At 46.7% G+C, this 17,007-nt stretch overlaps 1 protein-coding gene across 11 annotated transcripts in view; it reads right to left on the bottom strand.

Moving 5' to 3' along the window:
- PECAM1 (platelet and endothelial cell adhesion molecule 1) overlaps window positions 1-16,164 on the bottom strand; it is a 53,865-nt gene extending 37,701 nt beyond the window's left edge. For 3 of the 11 annotated variants that reach the window (XM_036450934.2, XM_036450935.2, XM_036450938.2), the window contains exons 1-4: window positions 15,867-16,153; window positions 15,755-15,781; window positions 8,780-9,073; window positions 2,113-2,418 (exon numbers count right to left, since the gene is read on the bottom strand). In XM_036450934.2, coding sequence (XP_036306827.1) covers window positions 2,113-2,418; window positions 8,780-9,073; window positions 15,755-15,781; window positions 15,867-15,930 — 691 coding nt within the window. In that variant the 5' untranslated portion in view covers window positions 15,931-16,153. Of the gene's footprint in view, window positions 1-2,112; window positions 2,419-8,779; window positions 9,074-15,754; window positions 15,782-15,866 lie in introns of all 11 variants that reach the window. The other 8 variants (XM_036450936.2, XM_036450940.2, XM_036450943.2 and 5 more) reach the window with 6 other exon arrangements.
- Between the last annotated feature and the right edge of the window lie 843 nt (window positions 16,165-17,007).

Raw genomic sequence — 17,007 nt, 5'->3', positions numbered from 1 at the left:
ACAATTTTTAAGTGCAAGTATGTCTGTTGCAAAATTGTTTTAATAGCAAAAACTAGGAAAATACGTAAATGTCCATCAATGGAAAAAGGTAATACATTATGGCACATCCCTCCAATAGGATTCCGAGCTGCACTAAAATGATATAGAGCTACCTTTCCTGATGTGGACAAAAATCTATAACATATTAAGTTAAGAAAAAGTTATAAAATGGTTTCACAAGTCCTATTTTTCTATAAAAACAAAGAAAAACAAAAACTTTGTGTTTGTATGAACCTACAATCGGAATATGTCTAGAGGACCACACAAGTGGTTTTCTTGGATAGCTGTACATCAGTGTGAAAATGGAGCATCTATCAACTGCCTCCTGCACACTCCCACCAGGGATCCAGCCTGAAACCCAGGCATGTGCCCCAACCAGGAAATGAACCAGCAACCTTTCGATGCCTGGATCGTTACCCAACCAACTGAGCCACATGGGCCAGGGCTGAGCTCTTTATACTTTGCTAGAGGCCCAACGCACGAAATTCATGCACGAGTAGCCTTCCCTCTCCCAGCTGCCAGCATCGGGTTCCCAGGCTTCCCTCATAGCCCTGGCTTTGTCCAGAAGGTCATCCGAAAGAATGTCCAGTCTAATTAGCATATTACACTTTTATTATTATAGATATCATACCGTATTTCCTGGAAATTTAACCCATACCATGAAATCTAATCAGAAGAATATTATAGCTCTAACTGGTTTGGCCCTGGGAATAGAGCGTCAGCCTTCGGACTGCAGGGTCCTGGGTTTTATTCTGGTCAAAGGCACATGCCCAGATTGCAGGCTCAATCCCCAGTGGGGGTTGTGCAGGAGGCAGCCGATCGATGATTCTCTCTCATCATTGATGTTTCTATCTCTCTCTTCCTCCCTGAAATCAATAAAAATATATTTTAAAAATAATAAATAAATAAAACTTATTTTAAAAAGAATATTATATATACATGATATTTATATATGCGTATAAATATACTTATTATGTAATATATGTAGACACATATACAAACACATGGGCAGGGGTGAGGTCAGGTGCTGAAAGCAGAGGGTCATCTACCAAGCTTTAGGGCTCCTACTTTGAAAATATTTGTGGCTATCTGCATGAGAATGTGCCTTCCCCTGACTCCACCCCTGGTTGCCTGTCCTGGACACTCACACCCAGGCTTCCTTCTGCTCTCATCTTTTTCTCTCCAGAGCAATTCTCAGGTCGCCTCATTTGCTTCCTATTGGTCCAAGGTCTTGTTGATGGGGTGTGGGGAGAAGAGGGGAGCTCCTTATCCAATGTGGGAGGCAAAGGCTGAGGACCTGGCCCCCCTTCCCTCCTGATGTCCTCAAACCTCACTCCTTGATGTCTGACCCACATTGCCCTAAAGCTATGGTTTCCAAACTGTAGGTCACACAGCACATCATTTCAGTGAGTCCTGGCCAGAGTTTAAAAAAAACACAAACAAAACTGAAATAGAATAGAAAAGAGCAAAATACACCATATATAAAGGTTAAGTATCATGTGTGAAATTCTGTTTGAGAATCATATATATATAATAGAATACTTGCAAAAGTATACAAGTTTTAAGTACAAGTATGTCATGGGACAAAAGCAGGTTTACAGTTGTTCGTATGGAAAATAATACAATAATAACTAAAGAATAATACAAGAATAAACTCTATGTTTCACACTCACAACTGTAAAACGACTTTTTCGCCTATATATATTAAACTGTGTCACAGTCAAAAAGTTTGAGCCCGGCTGGTACGGCTCAGTGGTTGAGGGTCCACCTATGAGCCAGGAGGTCACGGTTTAATCCCTCATCAGGGTACATGCCCAGGTTTCAACCTCAATCCCCCGTGAGAGGCCTGCCAGGAGGCAGCCGATCAATGATTCTCTCTCATCATTGGTATTTCTAGCTCTCATTTCCTCTCTAAAATCAATTAAAAAAATTTTTTTAAGTTTGAAAACTATGAACCTAAAGTGATTACGAACAGTCTTGAGAACAGCAGCCCAGCCAGAAGTCCCCAGCCCCTTTCCAATCCTGAGCTGTTTCTCCCTGTACCAAACCAGCAAGCCAGAGCAGGACTCTCACCCCTCACGGTGACCAGGTCGCTCTTGGTGGTCTCCGAGGTCTCCAGGTGTTTCCCAGAAATGATGCTGGCTTGACAGAGGAAATAGATCATACGGTCCTGCTCTTCCACTGTGAAGTCCAGCATCACAAAATTCTGGTGCTGAGAATTTTTTTCTCTTTTTTGCTTGGGAACTCTTGTATCTAGTTCGACTTTTTCAATGGTGAAGTGTACTGGGGCCTTTTCGTTGGGGACAGAACAATTGACAATCACGACCCCGCCCTCGATCGCCTCCTTCTTGTCCAGTGTCACTCTGGGACTGGACACTCCTTTGGGGAAAGAGAAAGCACATTAGTATCAGTTTGACTGAATGGCACAAGTGAGTCATTGTGGTTGACCCATCTAAGGGTTCTTTTCTTGGCTGGCCAGTGTGACTCGGTGGATGGGTATCAACCTATGAACCAGGAGGTCACAGTTTGATTCCCAGTCAGGGCACATGCCCGGGTTACGGGCTTGATCCCCAGTGTGGGGTGTGCAGGAGGCAGCTGATCAATGATTCTCATCATTGTTGTGTCTATCTCTCTCTCTCATTCTCCCTTCCTCTCTGAAATCAATAAAAATATTTTTTTAAATAATAAGAGTTCTTTTTTTTAAAATTCCCAGAACACCCAGTGCCACCTACCAGGTAATTATTGAGCATGTATGTGTCCAGCACTTCACCAAGTACTTTGAAAAGTACAAAATATCGATATGTTGAAGATGTGGTTGGTGCTTTCAACATTTATAATCCTATTGGGAAAACAAGTCTCCCCAAGAAAACAGTTAAAAATAAAATAGCCCAGCCAGTATTCATTAGTATTACTGTGGTTGTTGTTATATTCAAAACCCCATATAATTCTCATAATAATCCTCCAGCGTGAGTATGAAAGATAAAGCTATGCCCATTTTACAGATGAAGAATGTGAAGCTCAGGGAAGTTCAAGGCTCATCCAAAACCTCATAGTTATCAAGCCCCCAGAGTTGAGATTCGACCCCAGGTTTGTCTGACTCCAAAGCCTGAGGTTGGGACATAGGAGGGGAGAGAAAGAGGAGTGTGCAAGGCCTCCCATTTAAAAGCAAAGCTGAGCCGAAACTGGTTTGGCTCAGTGGATAGAGCATCGGCCTGCCGGACTCAAAGGTCCCAGGTTCGATTCCAGTCAGGGCAGGTACCCGGGTTGCGGGCACATCCCTAGTGGGGGGTGTGCAAGATGCAGCTGATCAATGATTCTCTCTCATTGATGTTTCTAACTCTCTATCCCTCTCTCTTCCTCTCTGTAAAAAAATCAATGAAATATATATATTTTTAAAAAATAAAAGCAAAGCTGAAAATAACTGAGCATCAGAGGGTGCTGCAGAGACAGTGGGTGATGGAGAAGTCAGGAAAGGAGCGGGATCTCTTTGCCTGGGGGTTCAGAGAAAATGCTAGAAAGGAACAGGGTCTGAGGGGAACCTTGGAGGAAGGGTGCTATTTGGGCAGATGTTGTAGGATGGGGGCTAAGAACAGGCTTTCTGGGTACACACGCACATGGGCAACTGCTGGGGCTGAGGTGTGTGAGGGGAGGGCCTAAAAGAGAGAAAGGGGTGGAGAGAAAGATACATCGAGTGGTGAACCAGGTCAGATTAGGGAGGGCGGGGAGAACCTGGCTGAGATTAGATGTCCTGTCCAGCCCCCATGGTCTTGTGGTCATGAACTTCATCTTGGAGTCCGACAGACTTGCTTGCATACTAAACCTGGCTCTTCCTGGATGTGCCACCTCACCCTGTCACTTATGACTCTTTTTTTTTTTTTTTTTTTTTTTTTTTTTTTTTTTTTTTTTTTTACTATGAATAATCACTTTATTTTTTTTTTTTTTTTTTGAGGCATTCTTCATTATTAAATTTTTTTCCAAGAAGAAAGTTTTTTTTTTTTGTTTTTTTTTAATAAGTTTTTATTGTTCATATTATTACAAATGTTCCTCCCCCTCCCCACCATTGCTCTCCTCCACCAGGTTCCCACCCCACCCTCTGCCCTTTCCCCTCTCCCCATTGTCCTCATCCATAGGTGCACAGTTTATGTTCAGTCTCTTCCCATGCCCCCTTCTCCCCTTTTCCCCAAGAATCGTCAGTTCACTCCCCTTCCATACCTCTGATTCTATTATATTCAATAGTTAATATTGTTCATTCAGATTTTTTTAATTTCCTTGGTTTTTAGATTCACTTGTTGATAGTTACGTATTTGTTGTTCATAATTTTTATCTTTGTTTACTTTCTCTTCTGATAGAACCCCCTTCAGCAATTCATATAAATCTGGTTTGGCGGTGATGAACTCCTTTAGCTTTTTTTTTATTAGTGAAGCTCTTTATCTGGCCTTTGATTCTGAGTGATAGCTTAGCTGGGTAGATTATTTTTGGCTGTAGGTTCTTGCTATTCATCACCTTGAATATTTCTTGCCATTCCCTTCTGGCCTGCATGGTTTCTGTTGAGAAGTCAGCTGACAATCGTATAGGTGCTCCTTTATAGGTTACTACCTTCTTTGCTCTTGCTTCTTTTAATATTCTCTCTTTGTCTTTTGCTCTTGGAATTTTAATAATGATGTGTCTCGGTGTGGTCCTCTTTGGATTCCTTTTGTTTGGAGTTCTGTGCGCTTCCTGGACTTGTAAGTCTAATTCTTTCCCCAGGTTGGGAAAGTTTTCTGTCACTATTTCTTTCAGTATGTTTTCGATATCTTGCTCTCTCTCATCTTCTGGGACCCCAATAATTCTGATGTTGGTTCGCTTGAAGTTGTCCCAGAGGTTTCTTACATTATCTTCAATTTTCTGGATTCTCTTGCCTTCTAACTTCTGTGGAGGAGTGTCTTCTGGCTCTTTATGTTCCAAATCTTTGACTTGATTCTTGTGATCTTCCCTTCTGTTTTTAGGACTCCGTAAAATATTTTTTATTTCAGACAATGTATTCTTTATTTCTTGTTGATCCCTTATTAATTCTAGTTGATCTCTTTTCATATCCTCATGGGCCTTATCCATCTTTTCTAGGAAATTCTTGAAAAACCTTATAAGCATAGATTTGAACTCTATATCCAGACGCTTCTTGTCCTCCATTTCTTTCGTTTGTGATCTATTTTGTTGTCGCATTTCGCAGTTACAGATGGGACGGGGTTTCAGGGTGGAGCCTGCAGCTTTGGCTTCCGTCAGCCCCGCCCTATGCGGGTCCTTCAGTGCTCACTGCCGGCGCCTCTGAGAGAAAGGTGCCCTCGATTTTCGCCTGCTGCCAAACAGTCTATGCTCTCCCCTAATGAGCCCGGTATTGGGGTTCAGTTCAGTTGGAAGTGGAGTTGGAGGTGGCGTTCACAGCAGTCTGGAGCCCCTGTCTCCTTCCCGTCAGGGCAATCTCGCGGCCCAGCCGACCGTCCCTTCTCTATGCGCAGTGTGCGCACCGCTGGGACCTCCTTTCGCCGCTTCCCCGGGTTCCGCCTTAGAGCCCGGCTCCCTGTGGCTGAGCCTGAGTCCCCGGGGTCTGGCTTAAAACTGGGGTTCAGAGCAGTTGGGGGCCCAGCACAGTCGGAGCTTTTCTCTCCTTTCCGCTCAGGAACGCCCGCCAGGCACTCGGCCTCCCTCCTCTCCGGCTCCGTCCTCTCCGCGCGCCGCGTCTCCGTACCTTGGGCTTTTCCAGCTCCTCCGCGCCTCCTTCTGGTTTTCTCCTTGCTTCTCACTGTAGAATTTCCAGTCAGTCAACCTTCCTGTAGTTCTGGGCAATGTCCGTTTTATATTTTAGTTGTATTTTATTGAAATTGTTGTGTGCGGCTGCGGCTAGGTGTTCACCTGGGCGCAGCCATCTTGGATCCTCCCTCTCTGACTCTTATGAATTTTGTTGTTGTTCTTGTTTGTTAATCCTCACCTGAGAATATCTTTTTCATTAATTTTTAGAGAGGATAGAAGGGAGGGGGAGACACACAGAGAGAGAAACATCGACGTGAGAAAGACACATCGATTGGTTGCCTCCTGCATAGCCCCGACCACTGCTGGGGATTGAACCTGCAACTCAGGTACCTACCCTTAACCAGAATCGGACCCATGACTCTTCAGCCCCATATTGTCTAACCACTGAGCGAACTGATTAGTGATCTTTTTTTTTCTTTTTTTTTTTTGGACCCATCAGATTTGGAGAAGGAGGGCTGTCTGCTTGGGAAGAAGACCTGGACTGTTTTCATACCACTACTGCTAGCTGGGATGCAGCTGTTATGAAGGTTCACATCTCCCTCTATCCTCAAGGGAGATGAAGAAGGAACCATGTCTTACTCACTGCTGGCTGCTGGGCCTGGCTCAGAGTAAAAACTCAATAAATGTTTATGAATGGATCAACTGCCTTTAGTCTACCTCGAAGACCTAGCATAGTAATAATCACAACTTAGAGGTCATCTTTAGAGTCAAATAAATCTTGGTTCTAACACTAGCTTTGCCTTTGATGAAGTGTGAAACTCAACCTCTCTGAGCCCCAAAGTACGCGCCTGTGAAGGGGAGGAACTACGCTTCTCTCCCAGTACTATCGTGGGGGTAAAATGAAATGTGTGTCAAGCACTTATAACCGTTTATCTCACGAGAGCCTAATAAATGGTAGTTCTAATTACTGGAAGTAATTAGATAGTTTAAATGACTGTCCTGACCACAAAAGCACAAAAATGCAGAAATGAGTTATGGCAGCAGCTGTCAGAAAGCAAGGGGCTGAATTTACTAACTCTGTCCATTCAATCATCCAAGTTTTAAGAAAAAGTACCCTAACTTTCTAAAGCCTGCTGGCACATTTCTTTCCAACAGACATTTCCAAAACTCTTGATCTACCACTCTTTCCTCGTCACTAATATAAATGCCCAGGCATGTTGCTTCCTCCTCTATCCTCAGGGAAGATGAAGAAGGGTGGGTTTGCATTTCTGTGGCTGTTGCTCCTGGTAACACAAGAGATGCCCGACACCTATGGAGGAACTGGCCTGAAAGATGGTGCTGTCATATTCTCCCATGTGAGCCTCAAAGATGGACAAGAAAGTGGTCAGAGCCGGCTGGTGTTGCTCAGGGGTTGAGCATCTACCTATGTACCAGGAGGTCATGGTTCAATTCCTGGCCAGGGCACATCAATTTTAAAAGTAAAAATAAAAAAAGGAAAAGAAAAGAAAGTGATCAGAGATTGCATACTTATGAAAGGAAAATGCCACCAGACCCTTAACCACTGGTTCTTCCTGCCTCCTATTTGCTGTAAGCATTATTTTTTTCTAAGGATGGCCTGACCCAGTACCTCATACATGATGGGCCATTTATTCATTCAACACTTGGTTTCTGAGCACACTTCATTCACTATTCATTTAATCCTTAAAACAAAATAATCCTTCAAGGGTACATGCCTTTAACTAGTTATCTCTATTTTAGGAATAGGAAATGAAGATCCCAAGAGGTTGGGCATTCTGCTGGGATATTCCCCTCTTTCTCAGCCTCTGCTCATTCACAGATACCACTTGTCTCTTGTTCTACTTCATCATCAAGCAAACTCTTACATGATCTTCTGGATTTGGACCCGATTCCCTCCCTCCAGGAAGACATCTCAAAGTTCTCTAAGCAGAATTATTTCCTCCCGCCTTTGTGCTCCCCAGGCACTCAGATCTTATAACTATTGGACTGTAATTATCTGTGTAAATGTCTTCCTTCCCCACCAGACTGCAACTGCCTCTGGAGGTGGGGCCTGCCTGATGCACATTCATGTCTTGCCTGGTTTTTTCTTGACTTGCAGCCTTGGGAATTGTTTCTTGAGGGAATGAATGAATGAATGAATGAATGAAACCCTATATCTCTGAACCCAAATTTCCCATACTGATTTCTCTCCTGTTTCTCCATCTACTTCTACTTCCCCTTTTCATCTGTTTAATTTATTTCACAATCATTTATTGATGGCCTACTATGAGCCAGATTCTTTATTTGAAATATAAAAATAGACCAAATACCACCTCTTGTCTCATGAGTTCACAGTCCAGAAAAGCAGACACATGAGTGAGAAATAGTTGCAATATCGAGTAAAAGAGTAAATGCCATTTACTGGGCACTCATTATGTGCTAGTATTAGGCTAAGCTCTTTACCCACAGGTATCTTTTAATCCTCTCCAAATTCCCTGAGCTGGGTATTATTATTATCTTCATTTCACTGATGAGAATTTTAAAGTTTAGAGAGGTTCAGGGACTTGCCCAGATTGGAATCCAGGCAGACTGACTACAGAATCTAGTGTTAAACCTTGACTCAATGACCTTTATACAAATGCCACTGAATGTAGAGAGACCCTCGGAGAGCTGTGAGGACCTCCTGGGTGAGATCGATTTTTCCTGGAAACGTGTCAGAGAAAAGATCATCGAGCTGAGTCTTCAAGGAGGAATAGTAATTCTCGAGGAGATGAGATGAGGAAGGGTATTCCTGGGAGAGGGAGCAGGATGTGCAAAGGCAAGACGGTGAGAAATAGCCAGGCATGTTGGGACCGTGTCTAACACCCACATTTTCATGTTGGGAAAATGCCAGGCAGATGCGCGAGAAAGGTGATGGGTGAGCAGGGAGGCCTAGCGTTACTACGCATTCAATCACTGTTCTTGCTACTGCATGTGTTAGCTTCATCTGCTTGAGCTACGTTCAATTCCAGGGACTCACCTCTCACCGTCACTTCGTACTCCGATGTGGTTTTCATCTTGTTGTTCAGAATCACAGTGCACTTGTATATCCCTGCGTTGTAGACGCGGGCTTGGGGGATGAAATAACTCTCTGTGCTCTTCATGGAGGAGACGTTGTGAAACTGCTCGTCATCCTTATAGAAGAGCACCTGGTGCTGAGGCCTGACATGAGAAGTGGTGCTGATGTCCACGACGCACTGCAGGGTCAGATTCTCCCCGTTTTGCACCTCCTGCTTCGGCAGGATCACCATGTGGACACTGTTGATGGTAAAAGCTAGATAAGAAGGGAAGAAACGAAGACTCCTGTTATCTGAGAAACAACATTGTCCTGGTGACCTTCACCACGCTGGCTTGCCATCACCCGACGCAGTATAGGGTCCAGGGTCCCACATGCCTTCGGGGCCAAGTGGGTAATGACTCTGGGCAGTGGGTCAAGCATGAGGCAGTTGGTACTGCTCATACTACACCCCAAGACAAGGTGGCAGTCTTCAGAGTGTGACAAGTAAGATTTGCCCCTGCCCTCGCTGGTTTGGCTCAGTGGATAGAATGTCGGCCTGCGGATTGAAAGGTCCCAGGTTCATTGGGACCATGTCTAATGCCTAAATTTTCATGTTAGGAAAATGCCAGGTAGATGAGTGAGAAAGTGTGATGGGCACATGCTCCAGTGTGGGCTGGACAATCCCCAGTAGGAGGTGTACAGGAGGCAGTCGATCAATGATTCTCATAATTGATGTTTCTATCTCTCTCTCTCCCTTCCTCTCTCTAAAATCAATACAAATATATCTTAAAAATAAAAATAAACAAAACACGTCCTTAAAATATATGTAGCACATAAGCTGCCACACTGTGGCCCCTAGAAGAAGCATAGAATTCAGGCAGACAAGCATGCAACTTCTGGTTCATCATTTCTTTTGCTTTCTTTCTTTTTTAATATATCTTATTGATTTTTTACAGAAAGTAAGGGAGTGAGTTAGAGTTAGAAACATCGATGAGAAACTCCGATCAGCTGCCTCCTGCACACCTCCTACTGGGGATGTACCCACAACTAAGGTACATGCCCCTGACCAGAATCGAACCTGGGACCTTTCAGTCCACAGGCTGACACTCTAGCCACTGAGCCAAACTGGTTAGGGCTGGTTCATCATTTCTTATGTGATCTTAAGTGATAAACCTCTTTATGCTCTGCTTCCTCATTGGTAAGATGAGGTAATAATATTTAGTAGGTTGTTGTAGGCTTATTGGAGACTTACTGAGTCTCCTGGACACTCTAATGCTCCTTATTTTTAGGCTGAGGAACAGCCACTGAGCTTAAAAGCAGATCCCTCAGTTTCAGACAAGTCTTTTGATCATTGTAACCTGGCCAACTTTTTATCTGCAATTTCCTGATAGACCCAGATTCAGAACCACCCAACTAAGCCACTCCTGGATTCCTTACCCTCAGAAACAGTGTGAGGCAGTAAATTGTTATCTTAAGCCACAGTTTTGGGGTAATTTGTTAAGCAGCAATAGATAACAAATATACCACCCAAACAATTTTCATAAATATTTACCTGATAATTAAGATAATACAGAAAATGGGAAATATTATTATAGCTCTTTGTGAATAAACTGCCCAGGAATAACCAAACTGGGTTACTACGGCCTATAGATCTCACTATTCACACAACAGTGATTGTTCCCCACCTGGGCTCCCTGGAAGGTCACCAGTGGGTGTTAGGAGTCTGTGAACCACCTCCACTTGTGTGCAAGTGTGAATTTTATAGAGAGCAGATCCACAGATCCCCTTAACAAATCCAGGTTTACAACTATTGTGATGAAAGGACAAGGTTGTGAAACAACCTAAAGAGGTCAGATCTGTCTGGCTGGTGTGGCTGAGTGATTGAACATCGACCTATGAATCAGGAGATCATGGTTCAATTCCTGGTCAGGGTGTATGCCAGGGTTGGGGCTTGATCCCCAATGGAAGTGAGTAGGCGGCAGCTGATCAATGATTCTCCCTTATCATTGAGATTTCTATTTCTCTCCCTCTCGGAAATCTATATCTATATCTATATCTATATCTATATCTATATCTATATCTATATCTATATCTATATCTATCTATAGATAGATAGATTTTTTTTTTTTATTATGTCACGTCTTTTCAATCTGGGAAGGTGAAGGCTGGTGAAGTAGAATCCAATGTAACAGAGTCACCACAGTACAGCGCCCACAGTGCCAAATCCTCAAACCCACAACCAAGGAGCCTGCTTTCTTCTGCCTCCAGCTACCAGTCAGCTGGTGCTCTGGGAAGATGAGACATGACTCAGTCAGCCACGTGTCCCTCAACCTGGAAATGACTCAGAAAGAAAGGTGGGAGGAGGGAGGAAGAGGGAGGAGAAGGGGGAGGGGGAGAAGCCACACACCATGGTCTGGAAAATCACTGGAGGCATGAAGCATGGAGTCCCTGCTGAACTTCAGTGCTCAGCATAGAGCATGCTGGTGCATCTGCTCATTTGAGTCAGAAATATCTCCAAGTTCAGTTGGAGTCTCCTTCAAGGAGACATTCACCGAGCACCTGCGCCAGGTAGTGGGCTTACAACGTGAATACAAAATCATCCTTCTGTCATGGTCCATGCCGGCTGGTGGAGACCCAGATAACTGGAATACAGCGATGCAAACACCAAGAGGAAGGCTGCCCAGGAGAGGCCAAGGAAAGTCTGAAGGAAGTGACTCCTGAACCAAGCCTTAACCTGGCCAAGAACAGGGGTGCTCGGGCAGAACAGCATGTACCAGGACACAGGGGCATGACAAATGAATGAATCTGGGCACAAACAGTTCCCGGAAGGAGAGTATGGGGCCAGAGGGGCCGTGAGAGCCAGGTAGGAGGTGCCAGAATAGAGGGCCTTGCCTGCTGGGCTGACAAGCTGAGTCCTGTCCTGAGGGTGTTTAGGAGAAGGTGACAGAATGACACTGAGCTTTAGAAAGATTACTGTGGGCTGGGCAGAGAGACCAGCTTGGACAGGGTTCAGGTGAAAGCTGAGGAGGCCTGAGAGAGGGCAGGTGCAGTAGGAATGAAGGGAAGGGATGGACTTGAGAAATACTGAGTGGACACAAAAGGACTTATTTCGGGGGCGAGAGGGGGGTTTCTGGAACTAGACAGTGGTGATGTTTGCACATTATGAATATACAAAATATCATTAATAAAAATAAATTTTATGTTATATGTATTTTATTTTAAAAATGTTTAAAGACTTGTTTGATCGAATATGGGGGTTGAGACAAGAGTGGAAAATAAGGTTCTGGATTAGGAACTCAGGAGGATATCGGTGTCTGCTGACTAACAGGGCAGAAAGAGATAGGGTGAAGAAGAAAGTCAGGTGGTGAGACTGGTTTGAGGGACCTGGGAGATGACTAGGAGATGTCACCTATGGCCCCGCATGATGCTCAGGGGACAGGCCAGGGCTCCGCTAGACCAGTGGGGCATGTGGAGGAGCAGAGGGGGTTGAGCCGCTCCAGAGCGGATAAGACCTGTGAGCCTGCAGAGACAAGAGGATGGAGGGAGTTCTATTCCTGGGGAAGTCACACATCCCCTGGGGTTTGTCAGGGATGAAAGAGCACCAGGGAAGAGGGCCAGGGTGGCCAAGGAAAACTTAGTGCACAGGCAGCACAGGGCCCCAGAGCTGAGGGCTGGAATGTTCACAGCTTTGGTGTCAGGCTCCAGGAGAGGTTTTCGGAGCAGGGAATGGGGGGAGAGGGGATGTGTGTGCACAGCCAGGTGCTAAGTGAGGACTGACTGAGAGGTGAGGAAGCACAGACAGGGAGTATAAACCAGCCTTCAGAAACCAACGGAGAGATAGGGGACGTGAGATAAATGGAAGGGGTGGGTTGTGTGTGATTTTCCTTTTCCCCAAAAAAAATAAGAACCACCAATCGCATTTGTCGGGAAAGACCAAGAGAGGGGACGGGGGAAAGATACTAAAAGTGGGATGGCAATTGCATAAATTATAGATTGTGATCCTGGGGGGCAATGCAAGGCCTGGACTCAGACCCCAGGGGTACAGGCTGGCCCAGGTCTACGTAAGGAGGGGGGGGGGGGGGGGGGGGGGGGACAGCCGCCTCTCTGAATCTGGAGGGAAGCCTGGAGGATGGGTGGGGATGCAGATAAGCCTGCAGCCAGGGCAGGGCGGGAAGTTGAGGGAGTTCCCTCCAGACAGCACTGTTTTCAAGGTGAAGATGGGATTGAGATCATCTCCTGAGACTGGCAGGCCTAGTGGGCTGAGGGCCTGAGATAAAGGAGTGGAAGAGGCCCAGGCTGACCAAGCACCTCGGCCACAGAGAGCCTGCGGTGTAGAGCAGGCTCCTGGTGTGAAGGGCTGTGACAGGCGAGAGCAAAGCAAGAAGGATGGGCCAAGTACAGGAGGTGCCTAGCCATGGACAGTGACAGGGTGGGACCTCACCCCCAGGGTGACCTTTCCTCCCCCAGTATCTCCACTGGGGTTTGGGCCCCCGGGCCTTTCCTCCCAGGGATAACCTCTAGCCCTCAGTTGTATTTCAGCTCCAGGCCCAGAAAAGCCACCGAACCAGCCACCCCAGGGCTGACCTCAGGACCAGCTGCATTAAATAATGACCCCTGCCCTGGTGCTGGCCAATCCATCAGTGGAGACCACAGCCCTAAAAGGACACCCCTGGGAAACTGCTGAATATCCTATTGAGCTCTTCCCCTGGGACCGCCCCTAAAATCTCCGTCTATAAAACCGGTAGGACAGAGGACCCGCAGGCTCTTCCTCCCAGCAGCACACCAGTCCCTTTCCCAGTCCCTCTTCCTGCCCTCCCTGCCCATCCTCCCCTCCCCACCCCATTATCTTCCTCAGTCCCAGGCTCCTAGGGCCCTTCCTTTGCCTCTACAACTTGTTTCCTAAGCCCATTTCTTCTACAAATGACTTCTTCTACTTTTGCGACTTTATAAATAGATATTCTCTTAAGAGTTGGAATGTTGGCTCTGAATTCTTTCCTAGCCAGAGTTCAAATACCACGGTGGCTGAGCCCAGGTCCAGTCTGACCCCACAAGTCTAACACCTGGTGCTGTTCCCGCCGCCTGCAGCCATGGGTCATGCGTGTCCCATGCCCAGACAGCATGGTCTTGGGTGGCCTAAGGAATGGGAGACCCGGGCCCTAGCCTCCACTCTCACACCCAGTGCACAAGGACTTTCTGGCCTCTGGGCCTCAGTTTCCTCAATTGTAAAACAAGGTGGAGGCATGGGAAGAGATCAACCAATGAACTTGGGTGTATAGATGCATAACCTGTGGACACAGACAATAGGGTGGTGAAGGTACGGGGCGGGGCAGGACCGGAGCGGGCTGGAAGAGTTTAATGGAGAGAAAGGAGGATCTATGTAATACTTTCCACATAGAAAGTGTTTTTAACAATTAAAAGAAAAAGTAAAAAACTAAAAAACCAGGAGGAGGCCTGAGGAGGCGGTGGGAGAGCCTCCTGCCTGAGTCATGCAGTTCCCGGGTTTTCCCTGAAGGTACAAAGACGTTTTCTCTACGAACCACCACGGGAAGGAGGTGATTTACTTCCATGTGAGGTGGGGAAGGAGCGGGGAGAGCCGGGAGGTCCTGGGAAACAGGATGTGCAAGAGACACAGAAGCCCAGAGGCAGGAGTGTTGGCAGGGTGTGGTTGGTCAAAAGCTGGCGGGAGTGGGCTGGCTGGACAGACAGGGTGGTGCGGGAGCGATTGCAAAGGTGGGGAGGACCCAGGACTGCGTGATAGTAAACCATCCCTCATCACATGCTGGGCAGGCCGGTCACCTCCTTTTAGCTACTCTCACCCTCACGGGACTCCACGGTTAATCCTCTTATCATCCCCGCTCTGAGAAAAGGGCTCACAGAGGCTGAGACTGGCCATAGAGAGTTGAGGCAGGCCTATGGCTGCAGACAGATTTGGCGGGTTTTGGAAAGTGGAGATTCTAGTGCCGACGCCCTGCCAACTGGCCAGTCGGTTATTTCTCTGAGATGCAGAGACACCATCAGTTAATTGGGGTGATGAGGATGGTTATGGATATCCTGCCTCCATGGGTTGGATCAACCGCCTGCAGTAGCACATGGGCCGTTGACCTGGAGACCTGCAGACGGGCTTTGCTGGTCACCACACCAGCCCTCTTTGTCCTGGAGCCTCTGCTCTGAGCCCTGGCTCATCAAACCGGCATCATCCAAGTACATCATCTCCAGAGGCTGTACAATTCTCTACAACCCAGTCACCCCCATACTTTGCTGACTGAAGTGACCACTGACCAGGGATCCTGCTCCGTGGGCCTCACTAAGCCCCCAGCCCCAGCCCAAGATGAAGCAAAACCGTACCCACTTATCCTGTTTCAAAATTAGCTCCAAAGTGGATGATCAAACAGACTCCAAGGATAAGCCCGCTCCCCGTGCACAGCCACACGGGATTGCAGTTATAATTGCTGCCTCATGGATGTATGAGAAACGGAACCCAGTATGTTTTAGGTCATTTGGGAGAAAACGTTTGTAACAACAATTTACACTCTGTCCTGCCTTCCTGCATCTAACCAACTGATTACCTTTCACCTGGGAATGAAACCATTTGGAAGTGGGTAGAATAGGCAATCGAGAAATTTAGGGTAGAAAACAACAACAAAACAAATGACGCACTCACTCACTTTTTAAAAATCACCTCCCCAAACCTAACAGACAGCAGTGAACTGGGACCTAGCAAAGGTATGCTACTTCTAGATTATGTTGATTAGAACTTGGCTTAGAACAACAGTTTTTTGTTTTTTTTTTCTTTTCTTTCTAAAACCTTCTAAAAAAATGTCCGAAAGCAATAAACTTCAGCTCTCCACTGGACTATCTTTTCTCAATTGTTACAGATATTAAACCCAAGCAATTTGACAGGAGAGTTAAGAATCTCGAAAAGACACAATGCACTGAGGTAGAAACTTTACAACTTACAGTTCTCTTGACCCTCGAGGCTCGAACCTGGAAAAGACAGAAGAAATATGGTGACTTCATTTGCTTCAGTTCTCACGAAGCGCAAGTGATGTGGAAAGAGAAGAAAACTCACAGAGCAGAAGCACTAGCAGGACTCTCAGCCACATCTTGCCTTCTTCGGTCAACCTCGGCTGCATCCAGAAAGCAAGGCTGCGGGCAGGCGGTCACAGCCGCCCCTGGGCCATGCCCCGGGGGCAGAAGCCTCTTCCCTGCAGTGCTGGAGCCGCCCTGCGAACAGCAGAGAGGTCACTGGTGGCTTCTCCCAGCGCAGCCAGAGGAGATGGGCTGGAAGCTGGTCAGGTAATGGCGGCCATTGCTGGAAGCCGGGAACAATGACTGGGCTGGCCTGATATCTCCTCAGGAAATGACTGGTCTTCCTGAGGGGCCACTGAACACACTGCTTTGTTTAGTTTTTAAGGGGGAAAAGGCGCAAGTGGTCATTTCGCCTCAGATTTCCTGGCCCTCCTGGTTAGGCCGGGTAGGGAGCCCCTTCTCGTGGCAGGGGAAGAGGGTCCTCTCTCTCTCCCTAGGCACACAGCAAGACCCCTCTGCCCCCCAAGGGGCTCTTCCCACACAGCCTAAGTGTGGACCTCCTGCCTTTCCCAGGAGGCCGTGGGACAGGGCTGACTTTTCCAGAACATCGCAGGTTCATCAGGGAACCTCCTAATGGCTCCCACTGCTCTCCAGAGAAAGCCCATTTACAATCCTCGCCTTCCAGCCCTGGCTTATCTCGCCCGGTATCTCAGGACAAAAAGAGTTTAGGGAAAGTAACCTCCGGGGTGATCTAATCGTAAACTCCTATCGGAGTGGGTCGCTCAAGCTCAGACATGTGACTTTTTGGTTTCTAATCGATTTTCGGGAAAGTGGAAGGAGGAAGGGGTGGGATATCGGTTTGTTCCACGTATTCATGCCTTCATTGGTTCCTTCTTGTATGTGCCCTGACCAAGGATTAAACTCAGAGCCTTGGTGTATCTGGACGTCACTCTAACCAACTGAACTAACCAGCCAGGGCCTATGACTTTTTAGTAAAAGGTCAGTCTTTGCCTTAAGCAGACCCTATGCGTCATTTTTTGTGCATCTAGGTTAACACACCTTTGAACCTCTAGGTAACCACCCTCAAGAGAGCACATAGGCCCTTTGGCAGGGGAAGTTGGGGGGGGGGGGGAGTAAGAGATCAACGAAAGGACTTGTATGCAATGGACTCCAACACCCGG

Source organism: Pipistrellus kuhlii, unplaced genomic scaffold (genome assembly GCF_014108245.1).
Source record: "Pipistrellus kuhlii isolate mPipKuh1 unplaced genomic scaffold, mPipKuh1.p scaffold_m20_p_22, whole genome shotgun sequence".
Classification (NCBI taxonomy): Eukaryota; Metazoa; Chordata; class Mammalia; order Chiroptera; family Vespertilionidae; genus Pipistrellus; species Pipistrellus kuhlii.
Note: the sequence above shows the minus strand (reverse complement) of the source record. Positions and strands in the feature narration are given on the sequence as shown.